The 19,945-nt window shown below is 36.8% G+C and overlaps 1 protein-coding gene across 1 annotated transcript in view; it reads left to right on the top strand.

The window, feature by feature from the left end:
- Nucleotides 1-19,945, top strand: part of CRYBG3 (crystallin beta-gamma domain containing 3) — a 110,976-nt gene that overhangs the window by 60,365 nt on the left and 30,666 nt on the right. The window contains exons 11-15 of the mRNA XM_059392119.1: nucleotides 155-288; nucleotides 5,810-5,936; nucleotides 14,831-14,973; nucleotides 15,092-15,218; nucleotides 16,312-16,344. Coding sequence (XP_059248102.1) covers nucleotides 155-288; nucleotides 5,810-5,936; nucleotides 14,831-14,973; nucleotides 15,092-15,218; nucleotides 16,312-16,344 — 564 coding nt within the window. The remainder of the gene's footprint in view (nucleotides 1-154; nucleotides 289-5,809; nucleotides 5,937-14,830; nucleotides 14,974-15,091; nucleotides 15,219-16,311; nucleotides 16,345-19,945) is intronic.

Genomic DNA, 19,945 nt, shown 5'->3' with positions numbered 1-19,945 from the left:
ATATTCCTTGTGAATATCAGACAGCATGCTATATTGTAAATATTAATAAAAAGGACAGTGATCCCTATGTCAGAGTCTTTAGTTTCACTTAAGTAAATGAGTTTTGTGTCTATTCCAAAATACAAGCATGTTAATTTTCTTTCATATCTTGCAGGTTATTATTTATGAAAAACCTCACTTCCGTGGACAGGCCAAAGAGTTTAGTGAACACATAGATTCTGTCCCAAAGTTTTTAAAAAATAATGGGGATTTTCATGGAATTGGATCAATTCGTGTCATCGGTGGAGTGTGAGTGTTATATTTACAAATTTGATTTAATAGTCAATTTTTATAGGTCAGCATAAAAAATGTGCCAAGCCAAGCATAAACAATGTGTTTTAATCTAAAAATATTACCTCCCTTCTGGAAGGTACTCTTAAAAAAATATTAGTCACTGGCTTTTCTGTGAACTCTTGTTTTATTAGAGAGTTTGAGGTAGATTAAATGTAGAAAATAGTTTCTAAAACTTAAAACAGTATTCTAAACACAATATAGAAGATAAAAATTACAAAAAAATATATTTATATTTACAAACTTCGGACATGAATGAGAACCCCAGTTTTTATTCTCTATTCTGTGGATCTTAGTTGACCTTCTGTGCTGAGGATCTTGGCAGTGAGTCCTTCATTAAAGAAGTAGCCTAGGTTGTGTGTCTCCCAAGTCAAGGATTTTTTAAATTTTTTATTAATATATAATGTATTATTAGCCCCAGGGGTACAGGTCTGTGAATCGCCAGGTTTACACACTTCACAGCACTCAACATAGCATATACCCTCCCCAATGTCCATAACCCCACTCCCCTTCTTCCAACCCCCCTACCCCAGCAACCTTCAGTTTGTTTTCTGAGATTAAGAGTCTCTTGTGGTTTGTTTCCCTATCAATCTCATCTTGTTTCGTTTTTTCCTTCCCTATCCCCAAACCCCTCACATTGCCTCTCAAATTCTTCCTATCAGGGAGATCATATGATACTTGTATTTCTCTGATTGACTTATTTCACTCAGCATAATACCCTCTAGTTCCATCCATGTTGTCACAAATGGCAAGATTTCATTTCTTTTAATGGCTGCGTAGTATTCCATTGTATATATATACCACCTCTTCTTTATCCATTCACCTGTTGATAGACATCTAGTTTCTTTCCATAGTTTGACTATTGTGGACCTTGCTGCTATAAACATTCGGGTGAATGTGCCCCTTCGGTTCACTACATTTGTATCTTTAGGGTAAATACCCAGTAGTGTGATTGCAGGGTCATAGGGTAGATCTATTTTCAACTTTTTGAGGAACCTCCATGCTCATTTCCAGAGTGGTTGCACCACCTTGCATTCCCACCAACAGTGTAGGAAGGTTCCCCTTTCTCCACATACTTGCCAGCATCTGTCATTTCCTGACCAAGTCAAGGATTTTTAACATTGGTTACCCTCTGGCCCTGTACTGTTTTTGAGGAAGCACCCCCCGAGAACCTCTCAGTATAAACCCGAGTGTCACCAGTCATTGGTACCATCCTAGTATCAGTCAGCAGTTTCTGGGGCAGGTACCCCAGAAAAATCTGTGAGTGCATTGGGATGTGCCTTTGTATTTGTATCCTGGCAGATAAAAATCAGAAGAAGCTTTCTTCATAGTTTATTTGCCATTGTCGACCCAGTTCTAGAGTTCCTCTAGAAACACTGTTGGTCTCTTTGTTGATACAATGGTTTATTTGGAATATTAGTTCATTTTAATTTAAGTATTGATGTCTTATTATTTGTAGTAATATTATAAAACTTGTTTATGCTATTCTATCATAAGATGCTACTAAACCATTATATTCATAGGTGTTAAATGACTGGTCTAAGATCACTCAAGAATCTGTATTTAGGGGCGCCTGGGTGGCTCAGTGGGTTAAGCCACTGCCTTCGGCTCAGGTCATGATCTCAGGGTCCTGGGATGGAGTCCCGCATCGGGCTCTCTGCTCAGCAGGGAGCCTGCTTCCTCCTCTCTCTCTCTCTCTGCCCGCCTCTCTGCCTACTTGTGATCTCTGTCTGTCAAATAAATAAAATCTTTAAAAAAAAAAAAAAAGAATCTGTATTTAAAGACTTAGACTTTGCAGTTTCTGGCAGTAAATCTAGTGATGGCTACACTAGCCAATATGGATATAAAGGAGAATGTGCCATATATTAGATATGTAGAACATATCCAAAATTGGTCTAACATATTGTAATGTAACCATTTAATTCTTTATCCTTCAGTTAAAAAAAAAATGTTTTGGATAAATTTTTATTGTGTCCTATTTATTTGTACTCTAATCTATGAATACATACCCTTCTTCTTTACCCTGCTAAATATTTTTGCATTTTCTTCCCTTTGGGATCTGAATGTTTTTTCCATTAACTAGATCATGATTTGCATTGTTTTCTGAGGGTTTTTTTGGTAATTTTATTTTATTTCTTAAATTTTTATTTAATTTAAAAATTTTTTTTAATTTTTAATTTTTATTTTAAGAAAATATTATTATTTGAAATAGAACGCAGGAGAAAAATTTCATGTCCTTATTTAAAAGTGAACAGTTGAGGGGCTCCTGGGTGATACAGTTGATTAAACATCTGACTCTTGATTTCAGCTCAGCTCATGATCTCAGGGTCATGGGATCAAGTCCTGTGTTTGGCTCACTGCTAAGCACAGAGTCTGCTTCTCCCTCTCCCTTTGCTCTCTCTCCCCTGGCTCTATTTCTACCATTTTTCACTTTTTTTTTTTTTAACTGTTTAACTGCAGGTAGTAGGAACTCTGTCCCATCTTGAGGAATCTAGGGAAAGTGAGGTTGATGTTTCTTCATTTTTCTCAGATAACTTCTGTTTTTAAATATTCCAGATGGATATACAAATTGATTCTTAAAATTTTTTTTAAAAGCTGAGCAGATTTTTGAACTATCATCATTAATAATTTATTAATCTGTCTTTAATATTAAGGTCTTCTATATATATTATTATTTTTCCCATTCAGATATATTAAAGGCATGTTCTGAGTAGCCACATTTATATAATGAAAGCCACATTTAGAATTTGAAAGTTTTCCTGTGCAATTTATTTTCACATAATAGTTTAAGAATAAAATAATGTTGTTTTTTTTTTTTAAGATTTTTATTCATCTATTTGACAAACAGAGATCACAAGCAGTCAGAGAGGCAGGCAAAGAGAGAGAGGAGGAAGCAGGCTCCCTGCTGAGCAGAGAGCCCGATATGGGGCTTGATCCTAGGACCCTGGGATCATGACCTGAGCCGAAGCCACCTAGGCTTCCGTGGGTATTTTTGTAAAAGACCCACTAAAGTCTTACCCAATGTTGGTCTTTTTACATATTACAAACCCACTAAGATGTATTCCAATGCATGTGGACCTCTTCTTCCCCAGTCACATACACACCTATATGGTGAGGGCAAGGATGGATTCATGATTGCTGAGTGGTTACTGTTATTTTGTACCCTATGGAAACAATTTTTGGAGTAGTTTTTTTCATTTTCTCAAAACAATAGTAGTCAGCCCTACCCAGCTTTGTTTGTCAAGCCCCAGAATTCAGAAGTCCCCAACCTAGGAGCTCAAAGTAGTCATCCTAGAGTCTGCCCCATTGGAGGGGGTCCCATTCTAATAACAAAGTGCCTCAAAAGGCAGATTGAAGCAGGTCAGCATGTGTGATGAACCATCTATGCCCACATTACATTCATTAGCTGCTGTGAATTAGTCCATTAAAAAGGTAAGTTTCATGGAGGAACTTAATGACTAATGGTTTTATCAGTATTCTATACAGTTTTTTTTTTTTTTTAATTTTTTATTTTTTATAAACATATATTTTTATCCCCAGGGGTACAGGTCTGTGAATCACCAGGTTTACACACTTCACAGCACTCACCAAAGCACATACCCTCCCCAATGTCCATAATCCCACCCCCTTCTCCCAAACCCCCTCCCCCCGGCAACCCTCAGTTTGTTTTGTGAGATTAAGAGTCACTTATGGTTTGTCTCCCTCCCAATCCCATCTTGTTTCATTTATTCTTCTTCTACCCACTTAAGCCTCCATGTTGCATCTATACAGTTTTTGATTAGAAGTCCAGAAAGTGTCCAGTCAGTTAAGTGTCCTGGATGGGTGGCTCAGTCAGTTAAGTGTCCAACTCTTGATCTCAGCTCAGGTCTTGATCTTAGGGTCACTGGAGTTCAAGCCCTGCATTGGGTTCCATGCCGGGTATGGAGCCTACTTTAAAAAAAACAAAAATAAAAACAAAAACAAAAAAGCTTGTGCCCCTGGAAGGTACTCTGCGAAAGTGCTACCCATTGCTATTATCACCACTGATAATATGGTGGGAACAACACTGCCCACCTATAAATATTTACAGAAGTATTTTAATTGTGTAGGCCATCAGGGCTAATGTCAGCCCATTTGCATTTCTCTGCTAAACCCACCAGTAATGTGTTTTTTTGTTGTTGTTGTTTTTTTTAAGTTTTTATTTTAATTTCAGTTAGTTAACATATAGTATAATATTAGTTTCTGGTGTGCAGGACATGTGCCCTCCATATTCCCTATCATCCATTTCAACCACCCACCTCCCCCCACCTCTGCCACCCTCCTCCCTTGTCAGCATCACTTTGTTCTCTATAGTTGAACGTCTGTTTTTTCATTTGTCTCTCTCTTTTTTCTCTTAACTCATTTGTTTTGTTTCCTAAATTCCACATATGAGTGAAATCACATGTGTGTCTTGAAATGGATTTTCACTAAGTGATAAAGGAATATTGAATTATTTTCTCTTTTTAAACACTTTTAAAAAAATTATACATAATATAAAATTTACCATTTTAACCATTTTTTTTAATAAACATATATTTTTATCCCCAGGGGTACAGGTCTGTGAATCACCAGGTTTACACACTTCACAGCACTCACTAAAGCACATACCCTCCCCAGTGTCCATAATCCCACCCCCTTCTCCCAAACCCCCTCCCCCCAGCAATCCTCAGTTTGTTTTGTGAGATTAAGAGTCACTTATGGTTTGTCTCCCTTCCAATCCCATCTTGTTTCATTGATTCTTCTCCTACCCACTTAAGCCCCCATGTTGCATCACCACTTCCTCATATCAGGGAGATCATATGATAGTTGTCTTTCTCTGCTTGACTTATTTCGCTAAGCATGATACGCTCTAGTTCCATCCATGTTGTCGCAAATGGCAAGATTTCATTTCTTTTGATGGCTGCATAGTATTCCATTGTGTATATCAACAGATGAATGGATCAAGAAGATGTGGTATATATACACAATGGAATACTATGCAGTAATGTGTTTTTGATGGGAAACCCAGTGAGAGGTTCCTTTGATTTACAACCTAAATAAATGCTAAATACAGTAATCATTCTGTGATTCCAGAAGGGCTTTCTCAGTAAAATAAGAATAATTATTTTTGAATCTCAAAATGGGTTTATAAGTTTACTCATTGGCTATTGGTACTTTCCATTATTTTTTACTTGGCAGACTATCCTTTCTCCACATTGAGATATGGTATCAGGTCATACCACAAACATTTAACGAGCATTGCTCTATCACAATCCTGTAAAAACCCTTTGTTGGGAAAATCCTCCAAACTATAAAGCTGTTGATCCTTGAAGCATACAACATCTGTCTGTCTTTATAAATGGTAACAAATGTGTTGCTTTTTAAAATACGATAATACACAATGAGGTACTTTATCATGATTTTCTCTTTTTTTAAAGTTTATCTTATTAATGTCTCATTTGGATGTCCTTTGTATTTCTAGGTGGGTTGCCTATGAAAAAGAACATTTTAAAGGCCAGCAATTCTTGCTTGAAGAAGGAGATTTTGAAGACAGTAATGCCTGTGGGGCATTAAGTGGCCCCATCTTGTCTTTCCGGTTCTTACAAGCTGTGAGTTATCATCATTGTTCTTAGTTTTCTGCTGGTTTTCTGTCCATAAAAGCCAAACAGAGTTGTGATAGAACATGAGGTTATCAAATGTTTGGAATACCTGAAAGCATTATGCTGACCTGCTTATATGGCTTGCCTGCTTTTCTTAATGAATACTTACGGAATTGATGGATGAAAAGCAAACCTAAGTATTTGTTGAGCACCTGCTTCATGAGCCGGATTGTGTCAAATGCTGGTGAAACAGTGGCCAGAGTCTCTGTCCTTGCTTTCAGAGAGCTGGCAGTCTGATAGGGAAACTAGGACTTTCATAAATGCTTGATAATGTTTGCCTATGATCTGATTAGGCACCAAGTACTCACCAGAGAAAGGTCAACTGCTCCCACTTGGGAACAGGAAAAGATAACTGTTGAACAAAATTTCAGGTTCAAGAATTGGCCAAGTGGAGAGGTTCCAGGACTGACTGAAGAAGAAAGGTGTAGGTGCTATTTTAGCAAGAGATTAACATATAAAAAGGCAAGGATATGAGTCAGTGGTTCTCAGCTAGAGGTGACTTTACCCCACTGCATTTGGCAGTGTCAGGAGACATTTTGGATTGTTATGACTTGGGGTGCGGGGTGGGGTGTGATACTGACATCTAGTGGGTAGAGGCCAGGGGTACTGCCAAACCTCCACAGTTCATAGGACAACCTTCTCACAACAAGATGTCATTGGGTCCAGGGACACCTGCATGACGCAATTGGTTCAATGTCCAACTTTTGGTTTCTTTCTTTTGGTCGTGATCTCAGGGTCATGAGATCCAGGCCCTCATCGGGCTCTGCACTGAGCACGGCAGAGTCTGCTTGAGATTCTCTTTCTCCTTCTGCTCTTCCTGCTTGTGTGTGCTTACTCTCTCTCTCTGTAAAAATAATCTTAAAAAAAAAAAAAGAAAAGTCATCAGGTCCAAAATGTTAATAGTGCAGAGATTAAGAAACCCTCATGTAAGTGAAACTGGTGTGTTTGGCAAATACAATTAAGTCAGGATGTTAATAAGCAGAACTTCGGGAAAATGAGACCAAGAGCCAGATAATGAAGGGTATTTTATGCATATTGAAGAGTTCAGATTTTTTTTCTTGATTTGACCTTGAGCCTCTCATGGATTTTAGGCCTAGTGAGCAAGATTAGATTAGAAGTTTCACAAGATCTTCTTGGTAACTCTTGAGAAAAGGTTTGGGGTGAAGAAGATAAGTCTGAACACTATAGGACTCCAGGTGGAAGCTGATGAGTTCACAGAAAAGAGATAAATGTTAGAGAGTTCTGTAGGATATCAGGGTTTATCAAACATTGCTCATTTTCCTCACCAGCTCTAGAGACTTTTTAATGTGTTCACAGGGACATACTTTCTTAAGATTTACCACTGTAGTCTCTTTTCCATAGTAATCTGTATCCATATAAACCCTGAACTGTCTGGAATGGTTTCCAAAGCCCTTTTTGAAGGAATTGATATTGAAGTGAAGAGTGATTATGGGGTCTGTATGGACTTTGAGTGAGCACAGGTTGGTAGTGTGCTCTGGTCCTTCAGGTTTTTATCTGTTGGGGCCCTTCACCTGGTCAGGCAGGAAGGCCAGAATGGGAAAAGTAGCATAGGGAACAAGGGAGCTTTTTTGGGGTGGGGTGGGGTGGGTGAATGATCTTTTTTAGTAAGAACGTGAGTTGGAAATCAGTTCTACCTAAAAGACATATAGGACAGTCCACTGAAGACTGCACACTGAGTTTGCTTGAGCAATGGATAACTTTTGAGGTATTTAGTCCACCAATCCTATTCTGAAAGGGTTTTTCTCTACCCAGCTCTTCCTTACTTGACCACTAAAAGGCAAGCAAGACAAAACAAGATAGAACCTCATCTTTTATTTTAGGTCTTCATGACCACATGCATTCAGGGAACTATGGGTCGTGATTCAAAGTGTCTTCCACCTAATATTGAATAATTTTTAATTTTTCCCTCTTTATTTAAAAAGCAGTTGAACAGAAGCATTGCTGATTCTAGAAATGTTCAACAGTGAATGTGATGGCACCTTCCCAGGATGACTGTGACTAAAACACGCAAACAAATAATAAAACCCCAGGTCACTCCCTGAAGTCTCCCAATAGTAGAAAATGTGAAGAGATATAAATACTATAACTATATAGTTAAATAATTAGAGGGTATTTGGTATAGACAGTATGATAATATACATTGGAAAAATAGGCAGGAATTGGCACATTGATTACTGTTACAGAGAAAAGTTTTGAGCATTTACAAAAATAATGATACCATTTTTATATAAGTAAATGAAAATGCCCTTTTTAGAAAATCCTCTGTTCTCTTAAAATAAGATTTTTTAACAATTAAAAGACTACTTGCTAGCTTATAAAGATATTTTGTCCTTGTCATTATAATCTTGACATTTATCAAGAACTTATTAATGGCCTTACATGCATACTTATACTTAATCTTCATGAGATAGAAGATACTCTTCTATGAGATACTCTTATGTATGATCTTTATCTTACAGGTACAGAAACAGAGGATCTGAGAGGTTAGGTACCATGCCCAAGTGTAGAGCTGTGATATCTTACTCTAGAGCCCATGTCAAATTATCCTTTTTTTTTTGTTATAGAATGATTAGACTAAAAAAATCTTAGCAGAAAACCGGATTTCATTCAACCAAAGGCTTATTAGCATTTCATCTGTAGCTATAAATATATGGTCACATTGCAGACCAATACATATGTATAGTAAATATTTACATGGTTTTCAGACACTTTGTAATTTCATGTTCACTAAAATATTTTCAGTTGAAATATTTTATATTCTCCAGATATAGCATATAGTTGGGGAGGAGTTTGGTTTTTTTTTTACTTTATTGAGATATTATACAAAACCTGTACATATTTAATATATACAATTCAATGACTTTGTGGATAAGTGTGCACCTGTAAAACCATCACCACCATCAAGTGACAGACCTATCCATCTTCTCCCAAAGTTTCCTTCTGCCCCTTATTTTTTTGTGATAAGACATAGCATAAGATCTACCTCCGAAAATTTTAAGTTTATGATGTAGTTAGGCATAGGATTTTAAAAACTCTGTGGTTGTTTGGGTGCCTGGGTGGCTTAGTTAAGTAAGCGTCTGCCTTTGGATCAAGTCATCATGATCTTGGGGTCCTGAGATCAAGCCCCAAGAGGGGCTCCCTACTCAGTGGGGAATCTGCTTCTCCTCCCCCCCTCCCACTATTATCCCTATATCAAATAAATAATAAAATCTTTAAAAAGAAAAAAAACCTCTTATGGTTCTCTTCATCTATTGAAGGTAACTGGTAGAGTTGACATGTGACATCTTTTCATATCAGTTCTCCTAGTGTTCCTAACCTGGGAAGAAATGAAGGGCTATATGTAAGATCTAAGTTGAAATAATATAAACAAAAGGATAGAGAGAGAAACTGTACAATACAATGCAATTTTCTAATGTCTTGGCTTCAGTATGCAGAACACTCTGGATCCACTAAGGTCAAATTCTGGACATTTTCCTTAGGGATAATGTAATCTGTGTCACAGAGTACTTGGAGAAGACAACAGGAAATATGTTTCTAATTCCAAATGAGTCAGGCAGATACATAATGACTTTGAGTTAATTTTTTTTTTTTTTTTTTTTTTTAAAGGAGAGGTCCAGAAGAATACAGGAGTATTAGGCTCCAGGGATTAAAAGGAATTTTTTTTTCCTTGGCTTCCTGGATAAAACTTTCTTGGTATGCTGATTTTTCCTCAGTTTTATACTAGCTTAACTTTTGGATTTGCTTTTATTAAGATTTCCAGTCTTGGGGCCTCTTTTTAGATCTTTGAAACCGGGTGGTATGCAATGGAGATTATTATTTCTTCTGAATTAATGGGTATACCAGATCTCCACTGGTGTCTTATATTACTTTGTCCACCAGAGGGTTATAGCACAAGGGCTCCGGGGCAGTTCAGCTGTGGGATCTTATGGAATTTAAGAACACCCAAATTATAAATTCTTAAAAAGGCATATCTTTGGTCCTGAAGCATCTGCTTATTGGTTTTTGGCTTGTTTTTGTTTTTGTTTTTGACAGTGGGGAGTTCTGTACTAGAGACCATAGTAAGCTATCCAGATTTTCCCTTGGATGTAAATGCTTCCAAAATGGAAAGCAGAGTACAGATTTGAGTTCATTTCATCATTATTCATTCTTAAACAACAGTGCTCCACTTAAGACTTTCATAATTATTTTACTTGTGCCTGGTAAAGCAAGATGCCAGTAACATGAAAACCTCATAGTGCCTACCATGGACATGATTCTGAGTGCCTGTTGCAGTCACCTGAACAAGGCAGTTAGAGGTTTTGGTTTTTGCGTTTTGTAGGGTTTTGCATGTCTTATATCACACTTCATACATGTGATCCCTGGAGATTTAGCCCCAGGTGATTGGATTTGGCTTAGAGTTAGAGCTCAGGGACACCGTATTGATGGTAACTAGTCAACCAGATCAGACACTGTATATTTGGTAGGTTTGAGAGCAAAATGCAGAGAGTGTGAAAACCAGGAGAATGGCTCAGAAAGGTGCTTAGAAATAAGATAGAAGGCAAAAGCTGTAAGGCAAGCAAAGCCATGAATACACAAAAGCAAATGTAAAGAAGAGAGTGATGCCACTTAAGAGGTGCCTGTGGCCTTCGGCCAGGTCTCAAGGAGTAGCAGGCAGAGTAGAAAGGACACAAACTCAAGTCACATGAGTACATTTGTTTGTGAAATTGTATGCTGCCAGCTCTTGGACTGGGTCCTGTGATAGCACATCCCTTCTTCCTTCCCTGCTCACCTCCAGCCTTGTTGCCAAGCAGCCCCAGCCTGCTTGCCAGCTCACTCTCCCACAACCCACACGGTAGGACTTATGCAAATCATTGCTCAAGTAAAGTACATCACATCATAAGTTGTTTGTTAATGAAAGGGCACAGACACAGCACATTTGTACATGTCCATATTTATTTCTTAATGTCTTGTCCTGTTTTACTCCAACACAAAGTAATAACCTTGGCATTACAGCTTATCCTCACTTCCCTATTCCTGCAGCCCTCATGGAGAGTACAGAACAGTTGTAGGGGCAGAAGTAGAAGCAGAGATGGGACATTCCAGAGTCACCAGAGTAGGGGAGTAGAGGTCCATATAAATTTTTGAGAACTGCTGAACACCCTCCCATTTATGGTTGGGCCTGATTGGTTAGTGGCTGTTGATAGTGGTTCCTGCCCAGGACCAGACAGGGCCCCCTTCAGTTCATCACATTGTATCCTCACGGCCACCTTGAGCTAGTTACGTACTTTCATGTGAAACAGTCATGTTCAGGTTCTTCAGATGATGGAAGTTGATGTTGTCAGGACAACCAGATTTGCTGGTGTGCCTCCTAGGCTGTAAATGTATTTCAGTTGGAAGGCTTGCCTTGAGGACTTTAAGGCAAATCACTCATGGGCTATCAAAGCCTTGCTTTAAGGTATACACACACACACACACACACACACACACATTTACACTTATATATATTTATATTGGCAAAATAGCAAATCTGTGTCAAAATAGATAATGTGTGTGCTTATATATGTATATATATGCATGTTTATGCATGTATATTACACATATATGTAAAATTTCAGGGCTTAAGGGAGCTCAATAATGATAAAAAAGGACAAGTGTTTTGAGAATAACACGTTATGTTAATAGAAGGAGGGATGGGGACAGTGAGGTAAAAAAAAATCACCCAGCTCTCATTTTTTTTCTTTTTTTAAGATTTTACTTATTTGAGAGAGAGAGTAAGAGGGGGGTGAAGGACACAGGGAGAAGCAGGCTCCCCACTGAGCAGGGAGCCTGATGCAGGGCTCAATCCCAGAACTCTAGGATCATGACCCAAGCCAAAGGCAGACACTTAATTGGCTGTGCCACCCAGGTGCCCCAACAGCTCTCATTTTTTTTTTTTTTAAGAGCCCTGTGAAGGTAATGAAGGGAACACATATCCTCAGGTTCCAAAGGTTTACTGTCCAGGGGTAAATAAAAATATAATTATGAGTTATGAATTATAAATATTTCAGGTAAAAATCCTTTGTTATCTTTTATCCTAAAGTCTCAAATGAAATTTGATCTAGTTACATGAACAATCTTTAAATTCTTGGAATTTGACAACTGAGTAGTAAATGAGGAAATTATTTTAAGTGTATTTTCCCTCTTCTTACAGATGCTTTGGTTTTTGTTTCTGATACTGTTCTGCTTGTTCATATAAAGTGAACGTTTATCCTAGAAATCTTTTCTTAGATTACATATACTATATATATATGCACACATATATGTGTATATATATACTATATATAGTATATATATATAAAATCCATATATATATACACACATATGTGTATATACATATGTGTATATATATATACACATATCCTAGAAATCCTAGAAATCTTTTCTTAGATTATATATACTATATATATATGCACATATATATGTGTATATATATGTGCCCATATATATGGATTTTATTTATTTGAGAGAGAGCACAAGCCCCAAATTTATAATACTTTTAAAGGGGGGAGAAAAACTGATATTGAGACTTATAGAAGTTGATAACATTTCCCATAGATCTGAAACTTACAACAAAGTAGTGACAAAAGAAGAGATTGTATTTATTTATTTATTATTTTTTTAAGGTTTTATTTGAGAGAGAGAGTAGAGTGAAAGAGCCCAAGTTGGTAGTGGGGTGGGGAGGGAGAAGCAGGCTTCCCACTTAGCAGAAAGCCCAAAACCGGGGCTCCATCCTAAGACTCTGAGATCAGGATCTGAGTGGAAGTTAGATGCTTAACCAACTAAACCATCCAGGCACCCATGTTTATTTTTTTAAAAAATAATGTATTCTGTGTTTTCCAACTATGAAGTCTATTATAAAGAGTTGAAAAAATGTAAGTTAAGTTCTTTCATTCTATCTGACAGGGATTAAGAGTTTAGGGTAATAGATAGGTAGATAAATTTGGACTCAAATTCAATCCCTGCCCCTCAGTAACTGTGTTAACCTCAGGCAAATTAGTTACTTTCCTTAGCTGGAAAATGAGAATGATAGTAATATAATCTCATGTGGTAGTTCTTTTGGAAATAAGGCACATAAAGCTCTTGGCCAGTAGTATTGAATGTACTGTTAGCTTCTTCTTAATTATATTCCATCAAGCTGTAGCTAAGATGCATAAAGGTATATGTTTATACATCATTTGGGCATTTACACTGTTTATAGCTTTACAGTATTATTAAAAAATGCATCTTTGCATATAAATTGCCCATTGTTTAGTTTCAGGAAATTTTTTCTAGCCTAAAACTCTCTCTATCGGAGAGTTTAAAAATACTAGTCTTTTAAAATGTATTTCTAAATTATTTTCTAAAATAGCTATCCAATTCATTTTTCTACCAGCAGTGTTCTCAGACAAAACTGGATTTTTAGGTTCTTCTTACTTTAAAAAGTGAAAATTGTATAATGGGTTTAATTTGAATTTCTTTATTTTTACTGGCGAAATTTGGCATTAGCCAAATTTTTGTTTTAAAGATTTTATTTATTTATTTGACAGAGAGAGATCACAAGTAGGCAGAGAGGCAGGCAGAGAGCGGGGGAAGCAGGTTCCCTGAGCAGAGAGCCCTATGCAGGGCTGGATCCCAGGACGCTGGGATTATGACCTGAGCCAAAGGCTAGGCTCAACCCAATGAGCCACCTAGGCGCCCCTACTTATTTGGGTTTTTTGTTTGTTTGTTTGTTTGTTTTTTAATTTTTTTCATTTATTTTCAGCGTAACAGTATTCATTGTTTTTGTACCACACCCAGTGCTCCATGCAATCCGTGCCCTCTCCAATACCCACCACCTGGTTCCCCCAACCTTCCACCCCTCACCCCTTCAAAACCCTCAGATTGTTGCTTATTTGTTTTTGTTGTTGTTGTTGTTGTTGTTGTTTTTAAAGATTTTATTTATTTATTTGACAGAGATCACAAGTAGACAGAGAGGCAGGCAGAGAGAGAGGAAGAAGCAGGCTCCCTGCTGAGCAGAGAGCCCGATGTAGGGCTCCATCCCAGGACCCTGGGATCATGATGTGAGCCGAAGACAGAGGCTTTAACCCACTGAGCCACCCAGGCGCCCTTGTTGCTTATTTGTTTTTAATGCTTATCTTTTTCCTGAATTGTCTATGTCTTTTGCTGACTTATTAACTAGGGTCTTAAAATTTCTTCTGATATTTTTTGTTTTAAATATTTCATCTAACTATAAAGGCTTTAAAATTTTTTCCTTTTTATTTTTTTGATCTTTTGTCAAGGAAGTTTCATTTTTTTATGTTAGTTACCATACAGTATATCATTAGTTTTTGATGTAATGTTCCATGATTCATTGTTTGCATGTAACACCCAGTGCTCCATGCCATATGTGCCCTCCTTAATACCCATCATTTTTTCTTTTACATTTAAGCTCATAAATCCTCTCCCCCAAAATGCCAACTGCACATTGTATGTGAACTCTATTTCATGCTGTGGCTTTTACTCTTTAGGCACAAGTGAAACTTTAGTTTCCTTTATCATTACTGTAACATATAATAAATAGTTTGTGAGTCCCAGAAATTTACCAACTCTTGGTTAATTCCCACTTATATATAAAAATGTTGTTTTCCTGATTAAAGTAAATCCAAACTCATTTTTTCTTTAAACTCTTGAAGAGTAGCAACTATTAAAATTGTTCCAGTTCCATTTAAAATTTTTCCTGGAGTTATTTGTGTAAAATTATCCCATGTGGAAATTGTGCTAAGATAGAGCAGCCTAAGAAACAAAATCCATATGTTTTTCCTTACCTTTCCTCTTCCTCTTTTTAGAATTTTATAGAATCTTCTATCACATTATTTGACTCTGACCTAGAAAGTGGGAAGTTTATTGACATTACAAATCAGGAAATTTCTGACTTGGAAGAAGTCGGCTTTGGCAGTGAAACAAGATCCATTCATGTTAAAAGTGGCGTGTAAGTTGTCTCCTATTCTGGGAACTTGGAGAGGTAAAACCAAACTCTCTTTGGTTTTAAAATGTCGGTTGCTCGCATTTTTATTACCTCTGTTCTTTCTCCCTTTTTTCCCTACTAGATGGGTTGCTTACCAGCAGAAGTTCTTTTGTGGAGAACAGTACATTTTAGAGAAAGGGAAATACAAATGCTTTTTTGACTGGGGAGGATCGAATAATATAATCATGTCAATACGACCTATCCAACTGGTGAGTTAAGAATTACCATAACCAATTCCAGAGCATATTATGGCATACACTTGACTATGTGGAACAGGCTTTTTAAAAATGAAACTGCTGGATTATGTTATGTGAATATATAAAGAAAATGAAATAGCATATGAATTTTCTTAGACTCTATAGGGAGCTTGTAGTAGTTGGTATGAGCTCATCAATGACTATAATTTGATCATTCTTTTAACAGTATTTATTTCATGCCTCATATGTCAGACACTACTGATCACTGGAGATACAAGATGAATAAGATTGCCCTGATGGGCCTCTGTTTCTTAGAGGAGATTGATGTGTAGGTGATTGTGGTATGATTAGTGAGGAGGTGGAGTGTGTAGGCAGCACTGCGGGAGCCAGTGAAGGAGCCCTCCGAGCCTGGGAGTTGGGCATCATGCCACACCTGCATTAAGTGATATCTTAAGGGATAAAAGCACTTTTTTTTTTTTTTTAAGATTTTTATTTATTTATTTGACAGAGAGAAATCACAAGTAGACGGAGAGGCAGGCAGAGAGAGAGAGGGAAGCAGGCTCCCTGCTGAGCAGAGAGCCCGATGCGGGACTCGATCCCAGGACCCTGAGATCATGACCTGAGCCGAAGGCAGCGGCTTAACCCACTGAGCCACCCAGGCGCCCCGGGATAAAAGCACTTTTGCTAGACAATGGAGTAGGGCAGAAAAGGCAATCCTCAAAGAGGGAAATAATCTCCTTATGTGCAGAGTCATGCAGTTAGGAAAGAGTGTGGCCAGTGTGGAAAATACATACCCCAAGAAGAGTGCCCATGATGCAGTGTGGGAAAGGTAAGGGCAAGAAGCTCAGACTCTCTCTTTCTGATGGTCATTGACACACACATATTTTTTTTTCCCCCAACTACATGACTCAAAATGAATTAGTAAGGAATAAATACTAAAATTATTATAATATCCAATAAATTATTTGAGGGTCATAACCAGTTCAAGAAATCTAGTAAATTTGACCTTTTCCCCCCATTTTTTAAAATGGTATTTTAAAACTTTCAAAAAGAAAACTAAGATTACATGATGATGGTTTTTGAAATGTTTTCATATATGTTTCAGGAACCACTTGGAATAAATGAGCCTCCACATTTGGTATGTTTCACAATTTTTTAAATTTACTATTTATTAAAAGCATTTGTGCTCTTTGTCTTAGTTCTTTCTCTTTCCATCAGATAAATTTCTTATGTTTATAAATCAGGGAAGTTTATTTGGTACTTGATACCTGTGGGCAGCAGAGTACCCATCTCCATGACAGGTTCTCTTGGCTTGGACTTGTCACATTTCCTTTTGTTTTCTCCCCATAGAGCTTTAGCTCTGACCACTTTGGGATCATTTTGAACCTCTGCCCCTCCTTTCCTCCTGCCTGTCCATTCTTCAGTGTCACATTTTCGTTCAGCACAGCACCTTCTGCTGTCTTGAGAGGAGCAAACTTAACATGGAGAACTGGCTGTCTGGGCATGCTTATTATGTAAATGTATTTTTAATACCTAAGTCAAGCATTTCTTAAAAGCACGAGTAAAACTGTAGCCCTGCTTGCTTATTTCTAGTGTGTTAATGGTTTGAAGGATTGGGCAATACTCTGGAGCCTGACATTTATTACATTGAGGGCTACAAATTGCACTTACTTTATGCTTCTAAAAACTCAGTGAGGTCAAAATTAATCCCAGTTATTGATGAGAAAACAAATATTTAGAATGAAGTGTCATTTCACACAGCTAGAAGTAGGAAAATAGGCATTTTTTAGCTTCTGACTCCACTCAACTCAGCATTTTCAGGATTTTGTATCAGAGAAAGACCTATCATGTAATCCGTACATCCACAGGAGTAAGAGGGGATGAGAGACTTGCTTCTTCTCTCTTATTTTAACAAATTTGGAAAAATTTCTGTCAAAACCCAATTGAGTGATTAATTTTAAATATTTGACATTTGCTGGCTTTAGATAATGCTTGATCTTTTTCTCTTAGTGTTTTTATTTTTCATGTTTTCATATCAGTGTTTCTCTATTTCAGGTTAGCTTAGTTGTAACCATGTTTCTGTTCATAATGTTTTCAGGTTTTCTTATTTTCTAATTAGCTCAGGCCTATTGGGAACATTTCCTTTTCAAATATAATTAAGTTGTTATACTTGGAGATGCTTCCTGCGAGATCTTTATTTCAGATCTTTGAAAACTCCAGTGGTGAACTTGTAAAGAACTTGTACATGAATCAGCATAACATGAGCAATTAAAGAGTTAAGCAGGGATAATTCCTAACTGCACATTTTCTGAGTTTTAAGTGCAGATAAAAGTCACATTCTTGTAAGTTCTGTTTTTTCCCTCCTACATTCCTATTCTTTTTTATGGACTTCCTTGTTTGGGGCAGATTGCTTGAAGGATTTTCTTTATAGTATTTCCAGTCTGACTTGAAGAGAGAGGAAGCAGCAGAAAACACTGAGTGAAATCAGCCCCACTTCATATTTCTGGATCTGACTCAGCCATCGCCTTGTGAATTAAGTGTTTCTGACAGGTGTATGATAGCCAGATATTTAATAACATGCAGACAAAGCCTCCTTAGTTTACCTAGTATCAAAGTTTGTACTGTTTTTACTGGACCAAATTTTCAGAATGTTTTGCTTGTTTTCACTTGGGGAGAGAAAGAGGTTCTTGGCTAACTTGGCAAACTCTGGTTCCATTCAGTAACTAGAAAGTGTTTTCTTCTTCACAAATAGCTGTCATAGTCAGATTGACTATTCAGATGCTGTGCTCAGATGGAATAGTTATTTTCCCTAAGGACTAAGGAGGAAATGACATCTCAAAGTTCAAGTCCAAGGATTTTTTTTTTTTTTTTTAATGCTGGTGATTTTAAAGGGAACCTCAAGCAACATAAGAAGGGAAAAGCCAGAATATGCATATATATAGATATAAATAAACATCATGAGTGTTACTCTGATAAATATATCAGTTTTGGTGTGTCACCATATTATAATAAGGTATGTCTTATTTGAGATCCAGAACACCTCCTTTGAAAGATTCTTATTTGTCCTCTGGCTGAAGACCAATCACCAAGTCTAACTGACAACTCAAAATATCTACATCATTATGTAGTTCTTCATAATAGCAGTTGGCATTTAATTTTGTTTTTACTTTCTCTCCAAAGAAAACAAAAACAAACAATATGGATTATGTTCATAATGTCATCATCTCTTTATCTTAGCAGATCAGACGTCTCACTACATTAAATCCTATAAAATTGAGTTTAGTTTTCAGGGAGGTTGTAGTCAGGCACAGTTCTCTAGAAATTCTAACAAGTTATTCCCTTTGATACAACTACGGACTTTTTTTCCCTTAAAATATTTTTCAAATCCATGTGCAAATGTTAATACAAACTTTGATTTCTTTGGATATTGAGCCCCTCCCATTTTATACATGATTGTAGTTGAGAAAAAAGCAACTGGATATTTTTTATATTGCATAATTTGGCCACATTGAATTTTAGAGTTGTCATAGGATCTTTAACAGTTACTATGTATGGGGGATAGGAAAGTGACAGTTTTGGGCAAATATCAGTAAGATTGAAGAATATTACAGGAAAACACTTCTTCGTGGTGTTGAAGTCAGACCATTTTTATAGAATTCAAAGACCAGAAATAGGAATAGCTACTTTGCTAAGTAAAAAAAGCCCTCTTTGAGTAATCAGGGAAGTAAAATTACTGTGTAGTAAGTATTTGATGTGAGGAGTACATAACACTACCACCTGAGACACTATGATGTAATAGAAGAATAGAAACTGATAGAAACAAGACTGTTCCTTGTTTAACAATTAACATGTTTGTGTGAGGAAAGTCCAAGGGCTGCAGAAAGTCAAATATGCAATAGAAAGTTTCTCATAGAAATTATCATAGCATTGGAAAAAATAAAGTTACTTTGAAGAAATTATTCTGATATTGTGAAATTAAGCACAACTTATGTGTTTGGTCAGTAATTAAAATTCTGAGTTCTCAGTTTGTAAGATTAAAGAGCTATTACATTTATATTCATGTAGATCATAAATGAAAAGTATGTAATAAGCCTCTGTGCAAAAAGTTCCTCATAAAATGGTGGTAGTTTCTATCTGAACTGGTTCCAAAAATTAATATATATGAAAAGGCAGTTGGCACTGCAAAACCGAGGTACCGTGTGTGTGTGTGTGTGTGTGTGTGTGTGTGTGTGTGTTTGTGTTTATCTGTACAGTTCTGTTTGGGAGACTGGTAGATATTGAAAAGGAAACCAGAATATGACTTCTCCATCTAGCTTTTCCCAGGTCTTAATTTTACCAAGGCACTGTCAATTAATTTCACTAGGAGTAGCAATCACAATTATTATAATTAATAAGCACAGACTTGGTTTTTTTAAATTTTTTTTTCAGAATTGGTTTCTGTATGGACCATTCACAGAACATTATTATGAGAATTCTATTCCAAGACCTTTGTAGGGTAATCAAAATGAGGCATTACTTCTCTGGGATTTATCAAAATTTGGGTGAATCCTATGGCACTGTGTATCATTTGGGGAGTAAAAATTTTAAAAAAGCTCAGATCAGCATTAAGCCTGGTTTTTCGGTTTGGGCAAAGAATTAACCCATCAAATCCAAAAAGTATTTTATGGCAAATGTGTATGTGTTTGTGTGTCTGTGTATACTTTAATTAGTGCTCCTGGGACTAAAGACAGACTAAACAC

Source organism: Mustela nigripes, chromosome 2 (genome assembly GCF_022355385.1).
Source record: "Mustela nigripes isolate SB6536 chromosome 2, MUSNIG.SB6536, whole genome shotgun sequence".
In the NCBI taxonomy this organism is placed as follows: domain Eukaryota; kingdom Metazoa; phylum Chordata; class Mammalia; order Carnivora; family Mustelidae; genus Mustela; species Mustela nigripes.
This window is presented reverse-complemented; position numbering and strand designations above follow the sequence as displayed.